The following is a 25620-nucleotide window of genomic DNA, read 5'->3' on the forward strand; positions in this document are numbered from 1 at the left end:
TCTTTTACCCAAGCTAATCTGCCTTTTTTTTTTTTACCTTCCTTGGTTAGGGTTTAGGGATCTGATCTAGTTTTCTACAATTTTCAGTTGCTAGTTCCCGGACTCACTGAATGATCTTTGTAAGTTTTGGTCTGATACAACATCAAAAACAATGATAAAACAGCATATGTGTTAGAGTGGACCTGCCTTGTGTCTCTATCTTCACATCTGGTTTCAAGACCGCAGGACACCAACAGCATTTTGTTCCTTTTAGCTATTATCTTAGCTGCCTCAAATGACCAAAATGCGGTGATCTTATATGTGCAAATTACTTTCATGATCAATTATCAATCACGAATATGTGAAAATTAGAAAAGTCATTCGAAAGATGGAACTAAATTTACTGATGATGAAGATCACGTCCGTTTAGTTTGTGTCCATTAAAGTATTGTTTAACAGGCAAATAGTTTTATCTCTACAGTCGTGTTTGATCCAGCTGTGGGGACTTGACATAACTAACTGGTGTGTATCTATGGATTAGGGCACAGGACTGAGAAAGATCATGTTCTTGGATCAGTAGAATTGTGCAGTGTTACCAGAGCCTGTGATTATCTGTATTTTCTTTGGCATTTGAGTCAGCTCCTTCCTCTTGCTTTTAGATATGGCTCCGCTTATACTGACAGAGAACAACCAGGAGTATGCTGCAGTAGTAGGAAAGGAAATCACCATGAACTGCAGTGTTTTCAGCTCTCCACCATCCAGCATCTCTTGGTAAGTAGAGCTGGGTTTGTCTTAACAAGTAAGACAAGCAAGCAAGTTAAAAGCGTCATTAGTAATTTACACTTGCCTGCCTTTTAAAATATAAGAAATAGCCACTTTTACATATTAATGTGGAAGAGTGTAAAGAGAAGCAGTCTAAAGAATGAACCCGAGAGCACTATCACAGCAGTGAGTCATGCTATCACTCCCACACTGCTTCAGGTGTCTGTATGACACGCTGTGATGTTGACACTTATGTCTGGTTAATGAGATAATCATCTTCTGTTCCTTGAAATTGGGCAACATGAATCCCATTTACTATCACTGCTGCTCAAAAGAGAAACAGACAGTCCGAGGCAAGACACAGACGATGCCACAAATGCCAAATATTAAGATAGAACTTGTCATTGTAGAAAACCTGCGCTTCATTTCTAATCAGCAACCCTGTGTGTTGCTTTAATTAAGTAAACTGTGTAGCCCATCTGTTAAAGTTTAGTGGTGGTCTTGGGAGCTTGAAAAACTTCTTCATCCCAAGGATAAAGGAGTGCTTGGAGCTCTACACTGGAGAAATCAAACAGCCACTCCACAAACAACATAGAAGAGCCACCTCCACAGGATGAGACTCACCTGTACATTTACACCTAAAGGACAAAAAATATTTTGAGGATGGCAAAGTTCTCATTTTTGCATCAAGATGGTTTGAAAAAGGAGTAAAGGAGGCCATCTTTGTCTGCTGTGAATGACCATCGTTGACCTACATCAGCCACCTACAACGCAGTCCTTTGAATACTTCAACCCCCACTCACACCTTGTCTCAGGTGACCTCAATAGGTCACATGATAGGATCTAGTTGCCTCCTATTTTTCAAGCCCTTAAAAATAAAACACGGAATAATATATGACATTCTTTAAAGTCGCAAAAGTGAAAACACCAGACGCTTTCAAACTCTGAACTTGCAGCAAATCGGCACCTTTTGATTTGCATTTGAGGTGTTGGATAAGTTGTGTGGAAGCGCCAAGTAAAGTTGAAAACTTTCTCTCCTAGGACCAAAGATGAAAAAGCCATCGAGGGGGAAGGTTTCCTTGCTTTTGAGAGCGGACAATCATTGAAAATCATTAACGCGGAAAAAGGTGACAGCGGGAAATACATCTGCGTTGCGAGTAACATGGAGGGCTCGTCGGCTGTCACTGCTGTGTTGGATGTGAAAGGTATCTCAGCAACATAATTACTGCTTTTTGTAGGCAGGGATATTCGTAGTCGCTGCGCACAAAGGTAAAAAGAAGAAAAGAAGGAATGTATTTCTTTTGAATATTCTGTGCTAGTTTAATAAAGCAAGGCAGTCTCTCTCATATGTTGAAGGAAGTTCCAGCCATAAACAGTCATTTATGAAATCAATGATTTGGCTCAATTTCAGAGACTCACATTGCTATTTAAATCAAGCTGGGCTTGTGAGGATTATTTCACTTGTGTTTTTCCCCCCTGGTTTTTGTGTTATCTTTAGACGCTACAAAAATTGTAGGTCCACCTCAGAACACGCAGGTTGACAGTGGGAAGTTGGCCAAATTGATGTGCAAGACTGAATATGATGCAAGTCTGCAGGACACGTTTGAGCTGGTGTGGAGAAAGGAAAACAAGGAGATCCCACTTTCCTCTGAGAAAAATTCCAGGTAACTGGTTTTGCTTTGATGGTGCTTTTATGCTGATGCTCTTACTGAGTAGAATAATAAATTCATCAATATAAACTTTTATGTGTATCTTGATCGGAGGATGCATTTTGCTGACATATTGTCTGCTCATCTCTATTTATCGTTTAACATGCTACGGTTTTAGTTACAGACATTAGAAAGTTAGGCTGTAGCATCAACCAGTGCACTTACTGGATAATAAAAGGCTAGCATGACTAAATTATGCATGGCTTTAAATTCTCTTTTATTATGCAGCTTTGGTGGAGGGGCCTCTGCTTGAGAGGTGGATTGAAATTACTTACTCTGACAAATCTTCACTTATGTTCAGATACTCTGTGAAAGGTGCCATGCTGGAGATCATGAATGTAAACCTGAGTGATCAGGGAACATATACATGCACTGCTAGAACAAGCCTAGATGAGGACTCTGCCACTGCAGTACTCACTGTACGGGGTAAGATGAATTATGTATGGTTAAATATTTATCGCACATTTTTGGAAATGATTTGGCTTCAAACAGTTAAATAAATATTCTGGTATTTGTTCATTAACACATTTGAGATTCTCTAGATGTTTTAGTTATCACGTTGACGGTTGACGGCTCTTTTGTTCTGCACGGCAGATGTTCCTGATGCTCCGATAAAGTTAGACCTGTCCGAACTTGACAGTCCAAGGAATGTTGTTTTGTCTTGGATACCTGGAAGCGATCATAACAGCACCGTAACAGGTAAAAGTTAATGGGCAAAAAGCAGAAAGCCTGGAAGAAGGTTTTTGTGTATTGTTGTAAATACTTGTTAATAAAGATAGGATAACAAAAAAATGGAAGGTGACTGAATACTTTTCATTTATTAGTTACTTTTACATGTAAGACACACCCTAACTGAACAGAGTATTCAATTCAGTTCAATACTATTCATTTACATAGCACCAATTCACAATAAGAGTCACCTCAAGGCACTTCATGCTCTAAAGTAAAGACCCTGCAATGTTAGAACACAACCCCAACCATCAGATGAGAGTCCAATATCATTGTCTAGTTCTGCAGTTCTTTAGCCTCGCCACTGGGAAAAAGAATCGTATAATGCATAATCAGTAAACAAAGCATATAAAATGCATGCACACAGCTGTAGTGCCTCCATAGTGTAGTAGTTTGCACTTTTGCTTGGTAAGAGAAAGGTCACTTGTTTGATTCTAGCTGAAGACACAAAACCCTTTGGTATTGCGTCAGGAACACCTCCAGTGTAGAGCTCTGCCAAATCAAAACATCCAGGGCGATTCGATGTTGCGACCCCTTGTGACAAGGGAGCAACTGAAATTAGCATTCAGGCACACCTGTGCTGTACGTGCATGCACTGACCAGAGCCCGAGTATGCGGACTAAAGCTGCTTCACAGTTGGAAAAAAGTCTGCAGGTTATTATTAAAAACTGAAATTGTTTTTTCGATGCAACTTTCAAGTGATTTACTGCAAATCACTGAGCGTTTTCATGCTTCCCGTGTGAAAAAGAGATTTAGTTGATGCTGTGATCACTTAAACAAGTGAAGAAAGCTGCAAAGCGCTGAGAATCCCAGCAGGGGAGCTTGTCTCTCATTTAGGCTTCAAAAGGGAGGGTGAAATTATTTTTGGTGGTAAGAATTTGTATGGGTTCATCAGTGTTGTGTTATTAATATTCTTAGCTGTGATGGTTGTTACAGTGGGGAAAAAATGGCTGTTTTTTGTGACTGAAATCAGATAAATCTTTTAGAACAAAAAGCATTTTCAATCCCGTGATACTCATCAATAAGTGTTAATATTTAACAAGGATGACAGCATTTTTTCTTAGAAGAATCTTTCATTATAGCCATTTTTACTAGTTTCATTCTTCCTTTCTTTCTTTTTTTGTATCATTTCTAGGTTTTTTGGCACATAATCACCACCTGTTGATCAGGAACAACATAACGCCTTTTTTTTAACAAAACAAAAAACCCCCAGATTATTTACAAAGTCACCCACAGGCTCATGGGGGCGCTTTCAAAAGACACACAAAACATTAGCAGTAAAAAAAACCTATATACTACATATCTATACAGAGTTTATTTAAGTGCATGCTAATGAACATCATAACCAAAAATATAGGATTGAAAGAAAACTGTAAAGTAATGAACATAATTAGTCTTTAGGAAGATAACAAAATCAGAAGCGCAAAAATATACAATGGACAGGAGGCTTTTAGCTCTTTCTGTGATGTGCCAATTTGTCTTTCTGATCGCTGTTAATGACAGCGTGGTAAAGCGCCTTCTCACTATCCCCTTCAGCTCTGGCCCTAGCGTTAATACCACTGTCAGTTCTTAATTTAATAAATTCAAATTAGAGAAGGTAGCACAACCCTTAATCCTAGAAGTTTCGTGGCACAGAAAGGGTGATAAAAGGGGTTAATATGAATCGTCTATCTGAGAATTCATAATACCACCAGAAATCCTTTTCTCCCTGGTACTTTTTTTCTTACTCACATTGTACTACACTAATGGTCCCTGCCTCCAGGTTCATAATTAGAAATGCATGAGTGGTATTGGTAATCTCATTTAACACTCATATAAGATAATGTTGAATTATTCATTTATCAAGGAAGGGGTAAATCAGCACTCATAGATACTGATCGGCGGTGTAGATAACCTCTCTATATGATATAATCTAAGCAAAAGTATAAAAGCCTAATATATGCTTTTAATAATCAGTGTCATTGTCACAACTGCGTGTGTCCTCTCTCTTTGTGAGCACAGAATTTGTAGTGGAGTATGAAGAGAACCGCTGGGAGCCTGGAAGGTGGAAGGAGCTACAGAGAGTCACCGGTAACCAAGCAACAGCTGAGCTAAAACTATACGGGAACCTTAACTACCAGTTCAGAGTGTATGCTGTTAATGCCATTGGACCCGGACCCCCGAGTGAGCCGACTGAACGACACAAAACACCCCCTGCTGGTGAGACCAGCTCCTATTTATTAAAAATGTCTCTCTGGTTATGTGTAACATGTCAAAGCATGCAAGTTTTAGTATTAAAAATGGCATCTTTTTTATTCTGCAAAAAATGATTTATACAAATGCACACATGTCTCCAAAGCACCCGATAGGAACCCAGAAAACATCAAAATTCAAGGCCATCATCCTCATCAAATGGAAATCAGTTGGGAGGTATGAGAATTGTTTATTCATTTAAATTTAAAAGACTTGTTATCTGTAAGAATTTTCACTAGAAGTTGTTATAGGATTGTAACAATTTCTCTGCACTGTCATATTGTAGCCGCTGTCACCTGTTGAGCGCAACGGCCCAGGCTTTGAGTACAAAGTGAAGTACCGCCAACTCGGGGTGGAAGATAGCTTCACGGAGCACATGGTCAACAGATCTGTGTTTCTCGTGAACAACACGCCCACCTTTGTCCCCTACGAGATTAAAATCCTGAGCAGAAACAGCTACGGCTGGGGGCCAGAGCCTAAGCCTGTTACAGGTTACTCTGGGGAAGATGGTGAGTAGTATGTATTAATATATTTCAGCGTACGATATAATTACCTGCAACTGACTTCATTACAACATACCCCAAAGCTGAACTGGCATATTTGTCTGTTGGTTTTCTTTTAACTCTGAACTTCTCGTGTTATGATTCTTTACCGTGTTCTCAGTTGTCTTTTGGCATTGTCTGCGGGAAAATGTGTCAGGTTAAGTTCTTTTCTTTTTCTCCCCCCCTCCACTTACCCAAGGTTTTAACCCTGTGCAGGTGGTGCAGTAGTGACTTTTCCTTCCTTTTGTAAAAGGAAAAACAAAAAAACACCACTGCTAGCAGGTGGCAGATAACCTTTGTAGAGGAGAGGGATGTCAAATTTCCACTTCTGTCTCAGAAGCTGTTGGGGATTTGATAGATCACGACACGCTTTGCGCTGTAGGCCTACTGAGGCACGAGGGCTGCTTCACTTTCCAGTGTCTGCCGTGCTCCTGTCGTTACAGTAACGCGTAGAGTAGAAAATATTTACAGTGCCATTTTGTGTCTGGTGTGGATTTTTCCCCTGCTTTCAGTAGCTAATTTGCTTCATTTTGCATGTAGCTCAGCATATTTTCTGTGCACTTTCTTGGCTTTTTATACCAGCACCAATGTTTTGACTCATCAATTCATCAAGCAACAGAACACCATTCCTCAGCTTAAAACACTGTATTAATCTAACAAGGTTGATGTATTTTGTAACTTTCTGCAACTACAAACATTTTATTTTCAATATGTTGGGAAAAAAGTCGGAATAAAGGTCTGCTGTTCACAGACTTTCTGTGTTTCTCAACTTCCTCCCACCGTCTTTAGTTCCTACTGCGGCACCACGGGACATTGCTGTGGAGGTGATCAACACCACTGTTCTGAGGGTTAGCTGGACCCCAGTTCCGCCTGCCACGGTGCGAGGTCGCCTGGGTGGTTATAATGTAAGTTGTCAGCTTCTCAAACATCTCTGCATTTTCAATTCCAGCAAAGGAACTTCAAACAGCAGCGTGTTTTTCTCGGTATTTGAAAATCCTCCAATGTCTGCTTTCTGAATAGCGCGCTTTTTCTGGTGGAATGATTTTTGTCATTTGGAGGACAAACTCTAAAATGAGATCTCTGCATGTACTCTCATCGTGACAGCACATTTTGAGAGTTTTACTTTTGGTTGGATATAATTTTTAAACATTTTTTAAAAAATTATACCCAAATTTATCATTTAATGAGTTTTAATGCTGTACTTGTGTTGAAAGTTTGAAGGATGCACAGTGGCAAAGTAAAAGAGTGACAAAAAGATGTGTGTGTAAAGGAGCTCTTTCATTATCTTACTGTCCTTCTTGTTGTTTTATATTCCACCCTCTCACAGGTTCACTGGGTGAGGAGAAGAAGTCTCCTGAATCCCGACAAGATTTTAGATTTGAGTCACTCCATGTCCTTTTCTGGAAACAGAAGTCATGTCATTGTGCCAGGACTCGAACCTTTTTCTGAATACAAACTCACTGTTTATGTTTTCAACAAGAAGGGCAATGGACCCAAGAGTGATCCGGTGACCTTTAATACACCAGAGGGAGGTGAGGTGATACTGTGATCACACACGCTAAACAACCCATGCTTCAGGCGTTTATGCACACGTGCTGAAAACTGTACAAACTATGAATTCAGCTTTAAAATGAATTGCATCCTTGTGACAAGATCGGTTTTAGATCAGTGTGTTTTTCATCCCAGTTTTTAAAAAAATGTGTGCTTATCTTACCACTGTTGTTGTTTGTGTAGTTCCAGAGCAAGTTACCGTCCTTACTTCCTCCATCATCCAGAGAGATTCAGTTAGGCTGGAATGGGCACAGCCGCCAAAGTCAAATGGCATCCTCACCAGTTACCTCCTGCAGTACCACCTCAGTATGTAAACACACCACACTTTGTAGACCTTTGAACCTACATGAGGTTTTCCATCATAACAGAGTTGTCTCTGCTGTAACTCAGGGCTTTGTCTGTAGTGTTACAGTGGGCGAAGTGTAAACAGTCGTTCAACAGCAGCGTCGGTAAAGGGGACGCAAGAGAGGAAAAGATTATTAAAGAGAGAAGGAGGTGTAGAGGGGGTGGATATGTGATACTACAGCTTCGATTTACACATATGGAGGTTTAATTTCGATTTAAAAAACATTGTTGCATACACTATCATCTGCACATCACCTTTTCCCTTCTAATCTCGTGTGGCGTCGTCCCAGACAGTAGGTGGCACTGTGTGACACTGAACCCTCCTCCAGTCTGCAACGGCCTAATTGTTTCAAGATACTTTAGCCCGTGGCTTGACACTTTCCTCTGTGTTTCTTATCTCATATCCTCCTGCATGTTTCCTCCCAAAAGAAGCATTTAAACCAGTGCTCTATGTGCCTCTTGTGCTATTTTATTTGTATTTATTTTTTTTTGCATTTATCACTCAGAAGCTTTTCTTTTTGCAAAAGAAAAAGAAAAAGCACCTTTATGCTGTAGTACAGTAAGAATGGACAAGTGAGTGAGGGGCTTTCATTACACTCTCTGTTTTCAAAGCCTACACTCTCGTTGGCTGACATTTCTGAAGTCTTTTGTGTAAAATGTGAAGGCAGAGACAGCCCTGTGCCGCCTCCAACAGCACCCACAGAGTCTGGCCAGCTCTTCAATACACTCTGTCCCTCTATTTCTGCCTTTTTTTTTCCCATATCAGATGTAAGACTTTACACAGTCATTCCCACACACTGCAATCTGTGGGTGTGTTTTTTTGTTTTTTTTTTAGTTGAACTGATTCACCATATCACTTAAATGAAAATTTGGTTCCTATGAATAAATAATATATGTTGCGCTGTATGTGCAGTATCCTTTGGTTTCCTGACAGCACTGTGTGATCTGTTGTCGGCAACGTAAAATGTCCTGTGCTCTCTACTGCCGCTGCAACCCCCCCCCCCCAAAAAAACCCCCCAAACATTGTTTTTGCAAAGTGGTACAATGGGCTTGGCACATCAGCTCTCACCTGTGGTTCGGTATTGGCACAGTAATGGCATCACTGAGGGAGGTTTCAAAAGAAGTGTTGCTTTCAGCAGTGCACACATACTGTACTTTGATCTATAATGCATATTTGGTGATATGTTGTGCTACTTGTGATTGTAGCTCTTCTGGTTTCCTTCTACTGCTTCCTTATGCATTCTTCCCCCTCATTGTCTTCCTTCCCATCACTTGTTTTTGTAATTTTTTCTTCCTTTTACGCAGAGTTAAAAAAATCCCTTCATAGTCTCTGCTCGGTTACCACTTCCTATTGCTTTTCTCTTTTCTCATCTTCTCCACCTCCTCTTTTCATCCGTGCCCTGCCACTTGTTTACACCCCCCCCTCCTCTTGAGCTCTTTATTTCCCTCTTTCATCTTCTCTCTTCTTTCCTCATAATGTATTCCTCCTCAGCTTACCTGTCACAACATGTATCTGCTATATTCACTTCCTTCATGAGACAGCATAAAATCTCTTCATCTCTTCCTTCCCTCGACCGCTGACCCTCATTATAGCCGTGTTACGCTAACCTCCCACACGACCCAGCTGCGATGACTTTTTCTGCATCGATACATCGTAGGCTCGCTCTCAGCACGTGAACCGACCTGACCATCTTTCTTCTTCGTCTACAGTTAATGAGACTGCACTCGAGGTGATTGATTCCAAAGAGATCAACATTACCGGGGCTGACACCAACCATTGGACACTTCAGGGGTTAAAGGGGGACAGCCTTTACCGCTTCGACCTCAGAGCGTGCACTCGAGCAGGTTGTGGGCCTCCACAGGCCGAAGAGAGCCGAACTGATTTTCCAGAGCCAGGTGAGCTAATGAAATGCATTTAACTTGGGTGGTAGTGTGCCTGTTTATTGGATTAATATATGAAAATCCCACAGATAAAACACAGCACTGCTGTGATGTATTCATTCATACAAGGGAGAAACATCATTATTAAGGCCAAAACTACTTTGTATAATTCAAGTGAGTACAGATCAGACTTTGAAGAGGTCATACTGTCATTTTTGTGCATACAAGCTGTGTTTTAAAAGAAGGGATTGTCCTGATAGTGATATTGGACTTAACTGAACTTAGAAACCATCTAAGAAAGATGAGATTGGAAAAAACCTGTGTGTTGAAATATTACTTCCTCTCTAGAACCTCACTCATCACAGCTTAACCTCTCCAATGAGGAGTGTTTGTCAGACACTGTTTAACAATCTAGCACCAGTTTTTGTTTAGTTCAGCAGAATATAGTAATATTTGTAGTAAAATCCACTTTGAAATCACATCAGAAATTTGTGATATTTTCATGCAAAGCTGAGAACAACTACATTTAAATCATTAAAAAACACAAGGTGTAACAATTTCAAGGTCAGCAATAAAACGAAAGGGCAATTTTACAACATTTTTAGCTCTGTTGTACAAATCCTTCAGTTGAGAATGTCCTTCAAGATACTAAGGTGGGTTTGATGTGCTTGTCTAGGGCAGAAATGTACAAATATGTCTGTGGCTCAAGGACTAATTGGTATTTTGATAGGGGGAAACATGACATTGTAACTAACTAAAAGTGTTAGAAGTCAGATTGTTATTCAGAGCAAATGTTTCTAAAGGGGCTAAAACACTGCTTGAACTCAGATGTATCCAAAACACAATCAGGCAGACCAAAAGAGACCACACCATCAGAGGATCAATACACGACGCTTTGTTCACTGAGAAAATGAGAATTAATACATTTGCTAACTAAAGAAAGCGAGACCCCTATCAGAAAAGTCCTATCAAAAACATCTGTCTTGTTGTGGTCTTAGTGGATCATTAATGCGTCTCTAAACCAATTCTCAGGAGGGGAAACGAAGCCAAATACTTGGGGTGGGCTAAGATGTGCCAGCACTGCACAGAGGATGACTGGAAACAAATCCTATTTGCTAATGAATCCCACTTCAATCAGAAATGTGTATGTATGAAGAGAAGAGAGGATGAAAAAGCAGTTTATCAAACCCGCACCTGCATTGCATCAACTCCAGATGACGTAGCACTCCAGCATGACATGCTGTACTCTGTGGTTTGCATCTTTGTGGAGAAGGCTTCATACCACTGAAGGATAATGAGCCCAACACAACTCAAAGCTTTGTAGAACTACTTGAATACTAAAAGAAGCTCAAAAGCCATGGAGCATCGAATCATACCAGGTTATCAGGCTTTGCACCAGCTTGTCCATTCCAGCTCAAGTGCACAATGCCATTAAAGCAAAAGCTGGGCAGAGCATTGAGTATATTACAGAATTCTAGAATTTATGTACATGTTTTGAAGATTAAACTTTTTACCCAAATTTATAAGCTCATATCATTTTTTAATGAGAAAAGCTATATTGAACGCAAAGCAAATGCAAAATAGAAGTATCTTCACAAGCCCCCTCAGACTGTAAATTATATATATAAGATGAGGGAGCTACTGTAACCGAAACGGGCAAATTAAGTGTCAAGCTGCTGCCTTAAAAAGCTCGGTGAAATTGCCTCCCTAATGTCCTTGTAAATGCTTTCCGCAGTTTGCATATAAAAAGGTACATCTCCAGTTTTCGTGTGACAGCGGCTGTGAATATTCAACAAACCTGCGAGCAGAGGATCCGAGTGAACCTCCGAGTCTGCAGTTTAGTCTTGAGCCAGTTAGAGTTTAAAAGCAAAACGACGATTTGGAAATTTTGAAAGGATACGCTGAGCATATTGAGTGCAGCTCATTTAAAACCGGAGCACTGTGGTTCCTCTTTTTGACTTTGTTTTGAAGTCTGGCGGCGGACGTGTGCAAATATTTTATGCTTTAAAGACTCTTTTAAATAAAGCGATGTGAGAAATTACAATAATGTGATTAAAGAGACTGTAAGTGAAAGCAGGAATTAAGCTGGTGCCACTTTGCTAACTAAGAAATGCCTGCACCCTCACAAAAGTCTTAGAATTAAGGGCTAACTTGACTCATGTTATACCAAATGAATTTATCAGAGGAGCCAGAAGTTGTAGACTTGGAGCAGATCACTTGCTTAGCCTTGATGTCAGGTAGAAGCAAATCAGTCACATGAGAGCATAATAAAGCTTATATTTGACAAAAAATGCTCACTAATTCACAAATAACTACACAGATGGTGGTGGCTTTAATTTATATCTTGAATAAAATCCTCTCCACGAGCTCCTCCTTCTAGTGCTTAGCATCCATTTGCTGGCTCTGCATATTTTGATAAAAGTTATTCAGTCTTCCTGAGCTTTTATGCTTCCTTTGAGAAGCTCTGCATCTTGTAGGTGGATGTCCGGCCCGAGAGCCATTAGATGCATTGTTTGTAAATATGGTTGAGTAGAGGCTCGATGCGGAGATAAAATAGCTCTGTTTGAGAGAGCTGTCCTCGGGGCACGTTAGTCACAATGCAGTGGAGGAGATTTATGGAGACCAACAGCACAGAGCAGGGGCAGAGTGAATTTAGAGACGTTAACGGGGAGTGATGGAGTGACAGCAGGGCAAAAAAGAAAGATGAATGCACGGGAGCTAGTGAGGTCAGGCGCTGAAGTAGTCCTTTTATAGTTCACCTTTTTTACTGAATAAGCTTTTAATGCCTCTCACCATTTAGCTAGGATAAACAGCTGCCTGCCTTGAAAATATTCTGGACAAATCACAGAGTGACATGTCTGAACTACAACAATTACGCAGACCCGTGCACGCGTCCACATGTCTGTGCTTGAAAAGTTTGCAATGCCAGTGAGTTTCTGGAGGGCAAGCCAAAAAAAAGGGGGGAAAAAAGGGTAAAAGAATGTGTTGAAACATGAGAAACACGAGCAGGAAAAAAAACGGGAGAAAAAAACAAAGCTAACAGCCACAGAGAACAGCGTGGCACACAGTAGGAGAAATATCTATTTTTCTCCATCAGGTCTCAGGAGATAACAAAGGAGCAAAGATAAAGCAGGCTGCAAACTTGACAAAAAGCACAGAGGAGCACATGCCTCAAAAGTCACACAAAAATAACCAGTTTCTCTGGAGATTAAATTATTGCTCCCCGACACAGCACTTGAACACCTAAGTTGTTATCGGCAACAAATTTGCTAATGGCTCGAACGCATCTATTTATTTACTTTGAGTTTCTTTACAAAAACAATCACAGTCTGAACTTATACCTCGGATATCTATGTACACACACACCCCCCCCCCCCGGCTATCCAGTGTTCAGTCTGCAGATTTTCTTGTTATTTAAACTTTTGCTTGCATGCTGCGCTCTGTTTTTGGATCCTGGATATTTTAATGTAAGCTCAGGTAGCGGCACACTTAATTCGCACCAAATGATGTGAAAGATAATACATTCAGGAATTCACCGCATTCACAAATTAGGTAATATGTGTGCCACAGGTAAAGATACCTTTTTTCCTCCCCAGTTAGAAATTCAAACCTTGTTTAAATTCATATAACTATGAATAATGTAAACATGCAGGACTGGTTCTAGCTGTTTGGTGGGCCCAATGCAAGATGTGTGTGTGTGTGTGTGGGGGGGGGGGGGGGGGTGCGGCTAGATTGGTAAATCTAAATTCAACGATCTCCGGTTGACCGAGAAAATGATAATAAAAGGTAAACTGTGAGGCTCCAGGTGCTGCATTTTAATCAGAAAAATTATTGTTATTCTTTTAAATTTAAGAAACGAAATTCTTCAACATGAGAAAACAATAAAACAATAAGTAAATAAACTGGGCTGTGGTCCAGATGAACACAAACTAAATGAAACCATTACTTGGAATGAAAATGTAACCAGCGTTCTTGCAAATGTGCGGACGGCAACACAAGATGAAAACAAAATAGCATATTAAAATGCAATAAACGAGCATCTGTTTTGAAGTGCAAGTAGTAAAACCACAGGCAGAGCAGTGTTTATGTTGCAGTTTAAAAGGAACCGCGTGTAACTGTGAACACAGCCTTTATCATCCACAACATGTCTGCTTGCTGACATTTTTTTAGCAAGGCGGCTCAAACACTAGCTCCCCTTTCCACCTCACAAGCGAATCTACATTGTTAACAAATGCCTTACCTTTACCCTGTACACATTACTCATCTTCATTTCCTTCCTTTTTAAATTTTTGGGCTCAAGCTGAATCGGGATAAACCCTTTCGATGCCATTCAACAATCACTGTTATTCTCCTGCTGAGGTGATGTGCGGCTGTCGACTATCCCATCATACATGCCGACACATCACTCATTACCTGACGGCTGATGATGAGGAGTTTGAATTACCCCACAAACACAAGGCGCAGCTTCGTTTTCTTTGTAGCTTAGTTTGAGGTTATATCCTACATTTAATACTTAATTGCTTCACTAAACACATGAAGAGTTTAGCTGGCTATAAATAAAGACAGGTCATTTTAATTGAGGCTGAGCATCTGCATCTGTGTATTCCATATATTTAAAGAAACAGCTCTGAAATAAACAATGCAGCATTTCAGACATAAAAGGGTGAAAAATGTCAAAATTGTTAAATAACCTCAATTAACCAATAACTATATTGCTATAATTATATACTTTGCTGGTATTGTTGCTGGTGCTTTTCACCTCTCCAGATGTTATCCTCTTCTCTGTTCTCCATGGAAACACCTCTGTAGCACATGTTTAGCTTCATCGTATGAAGACCAGCCCTCAATATAAGGGACTAAATTATAACACTGGTTATTACCAAAATAATTTTTTATGTTTGTATGTGCAAGCTCTTTGTTTAAAATGACGAATTAGAGAAACCAGATCAAATTTAGACAAAAAACAGGAATTCAGTCATTTTTAAAAAACGAAAAATATTTGTGTTTTCTTGTTTTTATTTGCTATATATGCACGTATCATCACTAGAATAAGGTTATTAGTAATTTTCCGTAGGTAACTGTCAGAAAAAAAACATAGGTGTCATCTTTTGGTTGCACAGTGCCCTCTAGTGGTGCAGATGTCAACCAGACTTCAAATCCAAACAGCACTTGATGCAACTACACACACAGAGCTTGTATATGTTTGTGAGAATGCACTTTTGTTCTCCGGTGGCCCTGCAAATGTGTCAGCATGTGTTTGTGTGCCTGGTCTATAAACCTTAAAGCGGGATTTTCATAAACATGTAATCTTCTGCTTCTTCGATTTCTTTTTATCCCTCTGAAGATTTGTCCCAGACTCCAGCTGTGGCCCCTGCTCAGAGCAGTATGTATCACCGCCTGCAGCTGGTGTAGCTAGCCAACATAGAAGTGGTGGTAGAGACAGACGAGGTTGTAGGCGTGTTGGTGTAGCAAGTAGCTTTCCATAGCCTCAGCAAAAACATGTCCTTTATAGTTGTACAAATATAATTTGGGTGAGTCCTGTATACCACTTCGGGAGAGACAGAAAGACATTTCTTTGTGCAAATCATTTGCCGGAAAGTGACAGTTGTGGTTTAAATTTGCAAGTCAGATTTATTGTTGTGCTGCAGTTACAGGGTGTCTACCGCGGTATAAGTTGCGCTGTGCTTGTGCAGTTACTGCCATTAATGCAGTTTTCCCAGTCGCTCTAACAAATTCCGCCTTTATGTAGTCTCGCTTGTTGCACAATATATTAGACTTGACAGCTTTTGTAGAAGGAATCTAACATCTGAGGTTTCTCTTTCATTCCAGGCTACAACTGCTCTCTCTCTGTTCCCAGCTCTATCTCAGGCAATTCTACTCATCCTCCTTTAGGTATATAGCTCACACTCACACATGCGCAGCCAATATTAAGCCTGTGAGCTCGTCTTGATGTACTTGAACTTTCAAGTAACAACAGTATTCGAGGCATGGAGTTGTTTCAATCTGCTCTGATATCTACTCGTGGTGGTGGGGGGTGCGCCACGAAATGCCAGCTTTATTTAACGTAGAGGGAAAACTAGATGTCACTCCCGCCCACGATCTATATATCTACCCTTTATGAGCCCAAATCCAACTCCACTCAATTAAGTCTGGGGCCGGGAAATGCCTTTTGAACTGTCTTTTTGAAGGGTTTCTGCTAGACGGATTGTTCTCAAGCTGCAGGGGATCCTATTTGCCTCTGCTAATCCTCTTTTCCTGCCTTCTCTCTCCTTTTCTCTCTGCCTGTCTGTGTTTTCCTTTCCTCCTTATTTACTTCCCCCTATTTCTTCTTTCTTTATCAGTTCCAGCCCTGTTGAACATAAGCTCTTACGTGAGTGACACCTTTGCCAAAATCAGCTGGACTGCCAGAGAAGAGCAGCGGAGCTTGCAGCTTTATGTGGCTTATATGAATAACCGTAAGCTACTTTTCCTGTCCCCGCCTTGCTAAAAATTGATAGGAATTTAAGGTTGTATCATGTTCAGGTACACCTAGGGATGTTTTATATTAACACCTAAAAAATATAGCGTAAGCCTCCTTGGTTGCTTTAATCCCTTCCCTTTAAAAATGGATTCAGATGTGTTTAAGTTATATTTAGTGTAACCATAATACTGGAGAACCATTTATTAGTCGCCAACAGCACATCCTCTTCTGCTAATACAGACTTGCTGCTTGTGCACTTCCTGTGCTTGGCTGTGTAGGTGATGGGAACTGGCGGATTTCAGAGGCTGTAAACGCTTCTCAAAGTTTCCACATAATTGACGGGCTCGAACCGGGGACGGTGTACACTGTGCGCCTCATGGCTAAGAGGCTGCTCGATAACGCTAGTATTTTCGAAGACGTTATCGAGACACGCACCAAAGGTGAGAGAAGCAGAGACTGTCAGCGTCAGTAGATTTTAGTGATAACAACACCAGCATATCATTATCAAACTGACTGAGTGAGTGACTGACTGTGCTGAACGTGTGAATTTATTCATTTCTTTCTTATGAATCCATGCACATTTGCTTTTGTCTTCTTCCTGTCTAACATCTGAGTAAAGAGTCAGTGTGACATCAAACCTGAGCTCATCACATTTTTTTTTTCAATCAAAGATCAAGTTGTTTAAGAGTGCTCGAGTGGTTGGGCCCACCTAATAGTCGGTGTGTAAAGCTGGTTCTTGAGCTCTCTTTCACTTGTTTTCAGGTGCTGCAAGTCAGGAGAGCAGCTTTTCAACCCACGGCTGGATGATTGGGACCATGTGCGCTGTGGCACTGCTCACCCTTGTTGTGGTCATTGCCTGCTTTCTGCGGAAAAACAAAGGTGGCAAGTATGCAGGTACGCCATCGCCACAGCGACAAGAAAATCTCGCCATGGAAAAAGGTCAGTTAGTCCTTAGCCAGGGTTGAGTCCCCTAAGTCATTTTGAGCTAAAATTGAAATCCTAAAACTACTACCAATTTATCAGGATGATGCTTTTTTTTATAACTTGGGCCTCAACCCTGAGCTCAAACCTGTTTATGCATGTGGGTCACCTTTGCACAGCAGCTACAAGCTGCAAACAATTGGTGCGGCCGTGTTAGTTGTCTTAGTACCGCTGATTTCATACTTGTCAAGACAGACAAGCGGGAATCAGCTGCCTTTGTTGCACTCCTCTCCACTGCTCACCTGAGGAGACCTTCCGAGCTCTTCCATCTCACTATTGTGCTGCCATGTATCAGAGTCAAATTCAGTCTCACAATGGGCCTGCCTGCAAAGTGTCTGTTCACTCTGTTTCTTTCCTCTGAACCTTTATGCTTCCCCATCTTCTGCCTACTCCACTTCTTTGCCTGCTGTAGCTGTAGACAAAAAGTACTGAATTTTTCATCAGCTCCTTTGGATTCCCCCCTTTTGCCCATCCAGTTCTTTTCAAGGAACCCCTCTTTTAGCTTTCTCAACTGGTCTTTTCAAAGTGTTGTTTGCACAAAGAGCTGACATCTAGCACTTTGTGCTAGACACGCAGAAGAGAGGGTTTCCATGTAAAGACTTAATGTAATGTTTACACAGATTTAGCTGTTCTCAGATGCTTTTGGTCGTGACTTCTCAATTTCTAATCTTACAGTGTTGAGATTGCGTATCGCTAAGTGGATCTTTTAAGCTTAGATATGTCCAGTTTTGACATTTCTGCAGTTTCCAGAAATACTGCTGTTTGAGTTATTTTCCCTTTGTAGGATGGTAAAGAGAAGATCTTCTAAAATAAATCTGAATCTGGAGACTTATGGATGCACACACGAGTAAAATGTGATTGCATCTTTGTGTGAAAGTGCTGCACTAACAATGGTGCTGAAGTGCCTGTCTTGCCCTCTCTGCAGTGAAAGAAAAGGAAGAGCCCCACTCTGACACGGAGTCACAGAAAATGAATGATGACACCTTCTGTGACTACAGGTGAGCTATACCCCTTTTCTGCACGCTGCAGTACCAAAGATTGATGAGAAATATCTATTTTTTATTATCTCAAAAATCACTATGCTGTAATTAATATGTTGTGCATATGTTAAATGTTTTCTGGCTGAAAAATAATTTTTTTGTCATGTATCACTGTGATGTCTTTCCCTCCCAACCTAAAAGCAAACCACGCATTCATGAGCTTTACCAGGATGAACCTAGAAGCCAGTGTTCTCGTCATTTAATGGGCTAGGTAATCACACGGTGTAGTTAAAAGTAGTGGTTAACACACAGCACAAGCTTTGTTCCCTTTTAGTTGGAATCATGTTCTTTTACTCCTGATGACGTGCATGTGTCTGTTCTGCAAAGTGCTTAAGTCACGTAGTTGCTTTAGGCATCAGTAGGCCATTTGTGTGCTAGTCTGTGTATGCTTTTATATAGACATTAATATTTGGGGGGGGGGATATTTGTGCACTGCTTGCCTCCTTTTGTGTGTGCGTTTGAGTGTTTTATTGGTGTTTTTTTTTTTTTTAACTTGCTGTCATTCTATGTAACGCAACTTACTGCATATATTTCTTTGAGATAAATGCTGCAAATTTTAGTCAAAAGGTCTAAATATTACAATTATTCCATAGACTTCTAATGTCCATAGTTTTTGCCCTCCCTTATGAAAATTCTCAGGTAAAAAGTTAACAAACACCCTTGACTGCAGCTGGGGCAGGCTGGAGGCATCAACAAACCTCGAAATGCATTTGTTTACTTGGCATTTGCACGGCTTCAAAATCCAACAGAGAAAAGATTTATAGATATGATCAGTCTTTAAAAGATCTTTTTCAGACAACAGCTCTGATACCAGCTATTTAAACTGGGTTTTTTTTTGGTAAATCTAGACAACAATTAAACTGTGATTTCACTGCAGTCTCACACTACTGACATGAGCCTGTGTTACTGACAAAGTTCTCCTTTCAAATACAGTTGTGTTGCGTAAAAAGTTAGACATTTGCAGTCGGCCGCATAGTGAAAGACACGCCATACTGTTAAGACTGGATTCCACTTAGAAACAGGAAGCTCGTTTAGTTTGCAAGTCTTGTTCTCTTTCATGCTTCTTGTTTTTACAAAAGGAAGTTTTAATTTCAGTTTAGCTTTAAGTCTTAGACCCACTAATAGTTCTTCCTGTTTAAAGGGAGTTCTTCCTTCCCACTGTTGCCAAGTGCTTGCTCATATGTATATATAAAATAGTTTAGCAAACTTTAACATGGAAAGATGACTTTAGGGATAATAAAGGTTATTGAAACATAACTAGTTCCTGTCTGTAGTGCCTCAGCTTACTTGGGAACTTAATAGATGCAGATTTACTTAAATAATTTTAAGTAGTTTTAAAAAAGAGGAAGCTCCTACTGCACACGCACAGATTCTGGATACACGATAATTGCTGATGGAAAATATACGGTGAAAAACCAGGCCTTTGAGCCCGAGGCAGGCAGCTGTTGTACTTTATAATAGCTGTTGAATTTCCATTGTTTGCATTGTTTAGCTGCTACGGTGATAATTTTGGGGAATCGAGCGAATCCTATTTTGCTTGACAGCATTGCGGCAACTGTGTGACAATGGTGTGTTTGTTTGTGCAGAAAGCACCTAAAATAGCCTCTTCTGCCTGCTTTGATTCTTCTCGTCATCGTATTATTCAGAACATGATTACTCACAATTGTGTGGTTGCTGCCAATTGCGTTCCTGTGCTTCTTGCCAAGACTGTAATTCTGTTAAACAGGAAAGAATGGATTGTCCAGTGTCCATGACCCTGTTTTTGTATTACGGACCACAGTTACTTTGTGGCGCAGATTTGCTTGATGTCGCAATTGTGATAAAAAGTGCCAATGGGAGTGAAAAGTGTTGCAGGAAATCTACTAAATGAACAGATGCAGTCGGTTCGTTTCAGTAATGAAAACAAATTAGCAAGAGACGTGTAAATTAGCAGGTCAAAAATGAGCGGACCTGATGATAGAGCAAGAAATTGACTAAGAAAAAATGCCATCCATGCGTTTCCTGAGAAAGCTGTTCGTTCTGGAGCAAGGGGAAACGCCTGTGGGCTCTCAGAGGCTGTGGCAGCTGTTCTCTTGGTAAATCCAATCGCTCAGTCGGAGTGTTTATCCAGAGTAGGCATCCCTGTTTTGTTTTTTGTTTTTTCGTGCATGCCGTGTGAAGCTGCAGCTATTTATTAAGTCAAATCAAGGAATCTTACTCTCAGCCAGCTGTGGGAACAATCACTTTCTGTAAGATTACAGTTAAAATTACAAGGACATATTCTAACCTGCTCCAGGTCTGAGCATCTAGAGACATTTTTGATACTATCCATCCATTTATTTATTTTTAACCCAGTGCTGTCAAACTCAATTTACAACGTGCGCCACATATGGGACCCACTTATGATAAATGTGTAAATTTACAGAAAACTATGTTACTCCATTTCCACAGCTGGCCTGTAATTATAAAAATTATAAAATATAAAGTTTTCATTAATTCACAGAAAATTCATTATAAAAACGAGTAAAAATTCATTTTACTGTAATAGTAGGAAAACAAGAACGTCCCTGTTATTTCAGTGTTTATCTGTTAGTGTTTGGTGTAAGGGAGCAGTCTTTGTCAGGAAACACTGTAAAACTTAAAACTGTAAAAAATATACTTAAAAGTGCTAAATCTATGCACTCCTTCACATTTTCTAAAGCTCTTTAACATGCTGGATTGGAGACTTTGGTGGGCCGATTCTGGCTCCCGGGCCTTATGTTTAACAGCCCTGGTTCACCTGCTATCCAGTTCATGGGAGACTGGGGCCTTTCTTGGCCATCATAGGGCAAGAGACAAGGTATGCAGTGGACACGTCACCTCTATTACAGGGTCAGTATAAACAGTTGTAAAGGTACCTGGCACATATGCGTTTTTAAAATTTAATTAAATTTCTTTTTTTTTTCCTGGACAGCTGTTCTCCTCCTGATGCTCCACATGAAGTTCTGCTCTGTTGAATCAAAGTAGCAGTATTACTGACGACCACAAATATGTTGGGGCACAGCTCCAAATAATCACGGTGAAGTGGTAGAGGACAGAGCCAAAGCTTTGGCACAGCACTCACAGCTTTGGGCCATCCACCAGTCCTATTTATATGCTCATTCTCATAACTTCTCCCCCTGACTTTCCAAATAAATTAACACTCTTAGCAGCAACTATCGCAGCCAAATCAGCTGCCAGATAAGAAATGGTGCAACGTGCAGTAAACTGCTAGCCACAAACTTTAATAAATCACATTTGTGTGATTCTGTACTCTGAAGATTTTGTATTCTGAAAGAGAAACGCTAACACAGTGAGGGCAAGCAAGAAATAACTGTGTCCACACCCTCTGAGTGACTCATTTCTAGTAGTTTTGCGACTGTATTATGCATTAATTGGCTCAATATAGGTTACATGTATTCATTTAGGGCTGCATGCTTTAAAAAAAAAAGAAAAAATGAAGTGGTGGCTACGATTCTGCATAGGTGCTGCAAGACTTCCAGGCATCCTTTTGGTAAAGTACTATTTTCTGCAAGGTTGATGAAATGGTAGAGAAAGTCTCAAGAATGTGCCCAAGTTTTTTTTTTCTTTTTTTCCACATGTGAAGAACTGGCAAAAAACGGAGGATGCTGTGATATTGAATTTCTTTCTGACAAACTTTATTTCGGAGCTCGCAGGGCAGGAGAAACCCTGGTGTTTGTTTGTGAGCCAGTGCAGATGCTTTGCTGCAACTATCTGTTTAGAATGCTTCTCATGGTTAGTTTCATGAGTCTGTTCTGACTACTGTCCCCCAGAGTGCCCTTAGCCTTACTATGATGTTGTTTTCCTGGCTTTAGAGCTGGATTCAGGGCTCTGTAGTGCCCTTTGAATCTCTAAAGGCAATAGACCACCCACCGGTATGCCACGTGTCTGGGGAGCTGACAAGTGGTAATTATGCTTCAGATGATTTCTCTTTGTAGACAGCCCTCTATTGCTTTGCCCCTCTGTCCACTGCAAGAACAGCAGGTGTCATGGCTGGAGCAGGCCGTTAGCCAAGCGTGTGATGCAATTTTTTCCTCAGCCGGTTTATGTGTTTCTTTTTCTTTTTTTCCCCTTCCTAGCCTGGTGAAAGCTCTCATGTTCTCATACTGCTCATATTTTTATGTGCAATTTGGGAGAAGGCAGCAGATGCAGGGAAGTTATTTCTCCAGACACCTTGAAACTAGAATACAAACAACTTCAGCTTCACGATCGGGAAAAATACACCTTGCACCTGAAGTTTTGCTGCCCCCACTCTACCCAACCCCAAAAAACCAAGTCAACATAGGTCAACAGGAAGACAAATTTAATTACCTCCCCCCCCCCCCCCCCCTTTCCACCTGTAGCTTTTGAGTGAGGGGCTCAAAAGCACTCAGCCCCATTTTATCATGGCATTCAAAGTCACTGTGGGCGGGCTGCAGCGGCGGTGGCATTCCACTGCTCTTAGATAACAGCCACTTATCTGCAGCACTCTAGAGTCGTCAGAGAAAGAAGGTTTGATAAGGGCTGAAATGTGGACCTTATGTGGCTTGCATTGTAAACGGCCTCATGAAAACGGGCAGATAAGATTTGTTATTAAAAAATCCCTGCGAAGGAGAGCCATTTTAAAATCTCAGCTTGAACCGGGTCTCTGTGCTAAAATCCTGCTCAAAATGTTGAGCTTTTGTTTGACACAGGTGTCAACTGCAATATGCCTCAAATGGCGCTATCATGCATGTGCCACCTGAGCAACGCAGACGCTCTGTGTTATGAATACAAAGAGAGAGAAAGCGGGCGCGCGCGTGAGAGAGGGATAGAGGTGTTGCCAAACACTGATCGTTTAGGGAATTTGAAAAGAAAGACAGGGAGGAAAAATATCCTCAGTGCTTTGAGGTGACCCCCACGTCTTGTAGCAAGACACCTGCAAGTTGGCCAGTCGCCCAGCCTTAAATTGGCATCTAATCTCCTCAGCCGGAGTGTGGGCCCATGGGAATACTACGAATGACAGGCTGTTTGTCTGGGATTGCATATGCCCCACCTCCACTCCTCTCTTCCTTCTCCCTTTCTCAGCCTTTACCCTCCACTCCGCCCTCCACCCCAATACACAAACACACACACACACCTCCCTCTCGGCTTCTTTCTCACTGCTCTCTGGCAATTTCCATTGCTGGCTCTAAAGAGATTTGAAATTGCCTTCGGTCCTGAAGCCCTGGCAATTAGCAATTAGTGAAGTGATTGTACCAACCCGTTCCTGCCTCCCTTGTGCTCCCTTTCCTGCTGTGCAGCCGCTGGATCCACCCCTGCCTACTGCCTCTAGTGATGTATTGAAACCATAAGAACTTGCTTCATGAGCCCGTGTTTCTCTTAGCAAGTATTTGGCAGGCTATATGTGCTGATTATTCTCTGTTTGCTGGTGTTTGTGTGTGTAGCTTTTAATTTCGTGTGAAATACATAGTGTGCAGTGTGCTCGTGTCAAAGACGGCCTCTTAAGGCGACATGTTTTGCGTTCAAAACTGTTTGATGTGCTATACCACGAGTTTATTTTACCCACTGCACCGCTGACCTCAGCCATCCTTCTCTGTTCTTCTTAATGACAGCGACAGCGATGAAAAGCCACTGAAGGGCGGTAGCCTGTGTTCCCTGAAAGGAGATGATGCAACTGGGGACAGTGTCAGCAGATACACCCTAGGCGACTATGCAGACGGTGGAAGAGAGTTCAATGAGGACGGCTCATTTATTGGGGAGTACTCTGGACACAGGCATAGAGGCTCTGTTAGCGAGCCCAACGGACCCAGTCTTGTGAACGTATAAAAGCCGAGCTCCAACTGAACTGACTTCTACTTGAGATCCTTTCAGGATACTTTTTCATTCAGATTCCCAACATTCAGTAAAGCTCAAACACCCAAATAAGGGAACTGACTCAAGCAAAAAAAAAAAAAAAAGCGGGTAGAAGTTTTGCCCACAGCCTTTAATGGTAAGAAAAAAGGGGGGAAAGTGTGTTTTTGTACATCCTGTATGTAAGATTTTAAAGTTTGATAATTTTATTAATGATGAAGTGTTTTTAACCTTTCAGCCACAGTTTTACATCTACATTGTTAATTTTTTTTTGTTTTTTACTGTAACAAAGGCATAAGATAAATCACTTTCCACAGAGTAAGTGTGCATTTAAACGTCAAAACATTTTTTTACACAGCAGATGAAACTAACACATACAGTAGATATGCTTATGTGTTTGCAGCATGTTTACATATTCATGCCGTATAGTTCAACGCAGGGTGTCATATTTATTGAAGACAGAATCACTCTTATGATTACAATACTGTTCTTTTACTGTACAGTTTGGTTGTTAATATGCAAATGTCAAAGTTGATCATTTGTAATTTTTTTATAATCAAAATGTTGATGTTCTTTTTGTGTCAATATATCAAACGTGTGCTTTCTTGCTTTTACATATCAAACAGACAAATGTTTCAGCAGCATTTATTAGTTTTTAGAAAGACAGATGAGTTATCTTCTTGCATTTGCAGTGGAGTGCAATCATGAAAAAAAAAAAAAGGTTTCACCTCAAGCCCTCAGCACTCACAACAATTTGTCATAAACCTATTTGTAATTTTTTGGGACTTTTTCAGTTATGTGCCTTAAATATCCAGGATATAACAGCATGAATCACTCTACATCCTCGAAGAATTACCGGGAAGCAAGACTTTTTTTTTCCTGTCAAATTCTTAATGTCGGGTACGTTCTCTTCTTTTTCCACTTGGTGACTCATCAGCATCAGTTCATTTTTGGCAACTTAGAAAAAATCCCGTTGAAGTTGAAGAGAGATGTCCTCTCATTGGACGAGGGATGGAAATACATGATGGAAACCCATTCTTTGTGAAATTTCGTTCACAAAGCAACACTGAAAAATGATACACTCACGGCTGAATTAAGCTCGACTTTATGAAAGGTCAAACACACTCTAAATCCCCACAATATTTTTCCCATTATCTCTGCAGTACGTGCTGCAAATCGCCACATGCATAATGCATGTTGCTAAAATATTCATTAGGAATATAACTCAAAGTTGAAATTTGACCTATTCGATAAGCAGAACTAAGAAAACCGGGATACAGCAGTGCTAAAGGTTTCTTTGGTTAGATGCTCGTTTTTAGGTGCAAGATTAACCTTTGAACCCTCTTAAGGTACAAAGACCATTTGAAAACTAAAGGAGATCCTTGTGGAAAGCATATCACTTACATACCTATACTTATAGAACTGCAACTATTTCAAATATATTAAAGACAAACATTTGCACACGTACTAAAGAACATGAGAAAAGAACAGTGGATAATAAAGAGAGCCTTAGACTTAAAAACAACACAAGTTGTGAAATATAGTCAACTTTTTAGTCAATCTCTTTCCCATTACTGTAC

The 25620-nt window shown here is 40.6% G+C and overlaps 1 protein-coding gene across 13 annotated transcripts in view; it reads left to right on the forward strand.

The window, feature by feature from the left end:
* Positions 1-24643, forward strand: part of chl1a (cell adhesion molecule L1-like a) — a 48650-nt gene extending 24007 nt beyond the window's left edge. For 3 of the 13 annotated variants that reach the window (XM_012919934.3, XM_076878051.1, XM_012919933.4), the window contains exons 12-31: positions 639-750; positions 1783-1946; positions 2240-2405; positions 2752-2876; positions 3045-3149; positions 5181-5378; positions 5518-5588; positions 5698-5920; positions 6075-6110; positions 6743-6858; positions 7281-7485; positions 7688-7810; positions 9560-9745; positions 15075-15113; positions 15560-15622; positions 16072-16185; positions 16469-16630; positions 16953-17129; positions 18097-18169; positions 23803-24643. In XM_012919934.3, the coding sequence (XP_012775388.3) occupies positions 639-750; positions 1783-1946; positions 2240-2405; positions 2752-2876; positions 3045-3149; positions 5181-5378; positions 5518-5588; positions 5698-5920; positions 6075-6110; positions 6743-6858; positions 7281-7485; positions 7688-7810; positions 9560-9745; positions 15075-15113; positions 15560-15622; positions 16072-16185; positions 16469-16630; positions 16953-17129; positions 18097-18169; positions 23803-24016 (2672 nt within the window). In that variant the 3' untranslated portion in view covers positions 24017-24643. Of the gene's footprint in view, positions 1-638; positions 751-1782; positions 1947-2239; positions 2406-2751; positions 2877-3044; positions 3150-5180; positions 5379-5517; positions 5589-5697; positions 5921-6074; positions 6111-6742; positions 6859-7280; positions 7486-7687; positions 7811-9559; positions 9746-15074; positions 15114-15559; positions 15623-16071; positions 16186-16430; positions 16631-16952; positions 17130-18096; positions 18170-18352; positions 18423-23802 lie in introns of those variants that run through there. The other 10 variants (XM_012919937.4, XM_076878055.1, XM_004554165.5 and 7 more) reach the window with 10 other exon arrangements.
* The last annotated feature ends 977 nt before the right edge of the window (positions 24644-25620 follow it).

Source organism: Maylandia zebra, linkage group LG20 (genome assembly GCF_041146795.1).
Source record: "Maylandia zebra isolate NMK-2024a linkage group LG20, Mzebra_GT3a, whole genome shotgun sequence".
NCBI classification, from domain to species: Eukaryota; Metazoa; Chordata; class Actinopteri; order Cichliformes; family Cichlidae; genus Maylandia; species Maylandia zebra.